Source organism: Poecilia latipinna, unplaced genomic scaffold (assembly GCF_001443285.1).
Source record: "Poecilia latipinna isolate Pla-1442-1.1 unplaced genomic scaffold, P_latipinna-1.0 Scaffold935, whole genome shotgun sequence".
NCBI classification, from domain to species: domain Eukaryota; kingdom Metazoa; phylum Chordata; class Actinopteri; order Cyprinodontiformes; family Poeciliidae; genus Poecilia; species Poecilia latipinna.
In genome coordinates, this window is record NW_015113551.1 from 200,029 (window position 1) to 203,252 (window position 3,224).

A 3,224-nucleotide genomic window follows, 5' to 3' on the forward strand; every position below is an offset into this window, starting at 1 on the left:
TCCTGGTCTGGGTCTTGGTTCTGGTCCTGGTTCTGGTCCTGGTCTGGGTCTTGGCTCTGGTCCTGGTTCTGGTCCTGGTCCTGTTTCTGTCCTGGTCCTGGTTCTGTCCTGGTCCTGGTTCTGTTCTGGTTCTGGTCCTGTTTCTGGTCCTGGTCCTGGTTCTGTCCTGGTTCTTTTTCTGGTTCTGTCCTGGTCCTGGTTCTGGTTCTGTCCTGGTTCTGTTTCTGGTTCTGTCCTGGTCCTGGTTCTGGTTCTGTTTTGGTTCCAGGTAAATTGTAAATCTCTCTTTTATTGGTTTGTTTCTGTTGAACAGAGTCGGCCATCTTTGTTGAGGTTTTGGGATTCTGTGTAGACATGGCAGTGGTTCTGAACCCCTGCTATGAGAGAAGTCTGTTTTACCGAGATAATATGGATCATATTATGGATCATATCCTAAATTTATGCGTATTTTTCAGATGCCTCGGCTGTTCCAGCCTGTTTAGCGCATTAGCTACTTGCTGTGGTTTTGCTTTGTTTTGAACTGGAGAAATCCACTTCCTGACCTCCATCTGAATTTCGCACGTCATCTGGGTCACGTGACTGAAACCCAGCAATCACCAGTAACTACCATAGGCGCCGGAACGGGGCCCTGGGGGCCATTGCCCTCCCCCCCCACTCTACGGCCCTGTCCGTCTGCTGGTCCTCCAGTCATTTCCACAGGCTGCACACAACTCTGAGTCTGACAGCTGTCAGTGTTTCTATGCAGACAGAGGCACAGATAAAACCTGCAGCACTGAGGTCTGGACCAAAAGGCTCCAGATCATAACGGTCACCCAAAGGTTACCACATGGCAGCTCCGGGTCGGGTTGGGACCAGGAACCGGTCTGACACCTGAAAACAGGCTCTGGCTCTGATCCGGTCCAGATCTGAACCAATTCTGCCTAAAGATTAAATGAGATTTCTGTATTTGTCACCATTTCACTGTGACGATGATGATAAAAAAAGAGACATCGGGCCCACATGTCCGTTTACGGGCCGGACCAAATGCTCAGCCACACTTCGCCCAGAGCAGATAATTTTGGCTCAGGTTGAAAAATAATTGCATGAATTTGTTTTTTTCCCTCTTTGCTCTTCCAAAAGCCAATCAGCCGTCAGGAGCCATAAGTATTGATCCCTATTGATGGATTTCTCTGTTGGCTGTTGAAATTCATGTTTGTGCTAAATAAGAAGCACATTAAAGTTTATTCATGGTGTTTTTCATTTTGTTTTTAATGCAAAAATATTGTCAGCAGTCTGGCTGGTTATCTGTCCCACTCACATCATCTCTTTCCCGCACAATTTGTGGAACAAGCAGCAAATCTCATCTGCATCCAGACGATGGAGCCATTAGTTTGTCCTGCTGCTCTGAACTGGCATTGCTGGAGGATATCTGACATCTATTTTTTTAAATGTTCCAAATATTTGACCAGTGGTGATTTCTGTCACATCTATCTTATCCTCGGCATATTTCTATTGTGCGTATTTTGGACTTTTAACAGTAGCGGAGCACAGAGCGCCCGCAGCTGTAAAGCTGTACGCACTCAGATTTCCTTTAAGCAAAACAGAAAAGAATAACATTTGATTTTTACTATCTGACCCTCTTTACTATTAACATTTAGGAGAAAAAAGTCTTCTGTGTCAGAACGTCTTGTACGTAGCGAGCTGTGTGAGTCCTGGAGATTCGCACAAAGCCTAAATCTTATTGGTCAGTTTACGTTGGTAAATTTGGCGACTTGGCGCTTTTTCTGTAAGCTGAAAATGAAAGAGGGTGTTTGGATCCTGCCAGAGCTTTTTACCCTGCGCGGTTCTGGCGGGTCGCTGGTTTATGAGCTGTGTGTGTGTGTGTGTGTGTGTGTGTGTGTGTGTGGCGAACTGAAGAGCTGACCCAGTTGTAACTGTTTGACCTGCTACTGCTGCGTTCACACCAAACATGTAATGGTGACAGACACGGTGCTGCAACACTGTTCTTGGATCGGCTGCAGGCATATGGAGTCCATTCCTTCTGCATGTTCTCCACTGACAACTATTAAAACATTTTCTGATTATGTTCCACCAAATCTCTGTGACCGCAGCGCGTAGACCCAGAAACATCGTCCTACAGGATGTTTACTGCTACGGGACAAACTGAGACGAACCCTCTGAACTGATTGACAGGCTGTGCATCATGTCGGTTGAACAAGCGCCTGACAACAGAGGTGATGAAACGCCTCATGGCCCCACCTGGAAAATGACCCGGCGCCGAGGGTAACTACTGTTTGTAGTTAGCGCTTTAGGGCTAGCACAGCTAGCTTTTCGTTAGCGCTGTCCACTATTGAGGCATGGTTTTACTGCTGTTCAGAAAGTTCTGGTCCTGGTTCAGTTCTGAAACCAGTTTGGTGATCCAGATAATGTTCCAACTGGATCCTTTCTGAAAGAAGAATCTGTTCAGGAACAGGAAAGATCCACATCCAGCTGCTGATTCATCAACATGCGACATTAAAACCCGGCTAAGAATAGAAGAACCATCCAGAACCCTGACCTGCCGGTCCAGCCACGCCTCTGATGTCATCACGTGTTTCTGGGTAAAGGAGAAGAAGTCGGGTCACTGGAGCTCCATGTTTGTCCTTCCTGGGTGACTGATGAGCGTTAGGCTTCCTACCGTCACGCAGGCGCCTGACGACGCGTCACACAGAGAAAGAATCGACATGTTTTGAGCTCGATTGACCCAACGGACGCTCAGATTCTGCCGGGTTACCCATTTCACCATGGTGACGTAGAAATCACTGCACAGACATGCAAACAGAAGCAGACTGGATCCCAGGTTGTTCGGTTTGTAGACAGACACTCGGCACTGGACACATCAAACTACGTTAGTAATCTGGACCTTCACTAATCATGATGTAAATCACAAACTATGTTTTTAATATCTAGAATAATCTAGTTCATGTTTGAAGTTTGTAAACTAGAGCTAATGAAACATGCCAAATGTTGTGAAACATTAGCTAGAATCGCCCAATCAGAAGCCAACTTCAGCTCTGTGATGAAGCACGTTTATGCTTGGTTTCATGTCAACGTCACTGATGTACGGCGCTACAAATAATATAAATACAAGTTTAACAGCTGGCCTAAGAATGCCAGCTGTTAACCTGTCTAATGCTGATGCTAGCCTAGCCAAAGCTAATAACAGCCTAGCTAAAGCTAACCTATCTGTGCTAGCAGACAGTAGA

General features: G+C 46.3%; 1 protein-coding gene across 2 annotated transcripts in view; it reads right to left on the reverse strand.

Moving 5' to 3' along the window:
* LOC106957771 (inactive dipeptidyl peptidase 10-like) overlaps nt 1–3,224 on the reverse strand; it is a 57,478-nt gene that overhangs the window by 21,196 nt on the left and 33,058 nt on the right. Inside the window, exon 11 of one of the 2 annotated variants that reach the window (XM_015049236.1) lies at nt 2,537–2,575. The exons of the other annotated variant lie outside the window; for it this stretch is intronic. Within the exon in view, the coding sequence (XP_014904722.1) occupies nt 2,537–2,575 (39 nt within the window). The remainder of the gene's footprint in view (nt 1–2,536; nt 2,576–3,224) is intronic. 2 annotated transcript variants of the gene reach the window in all.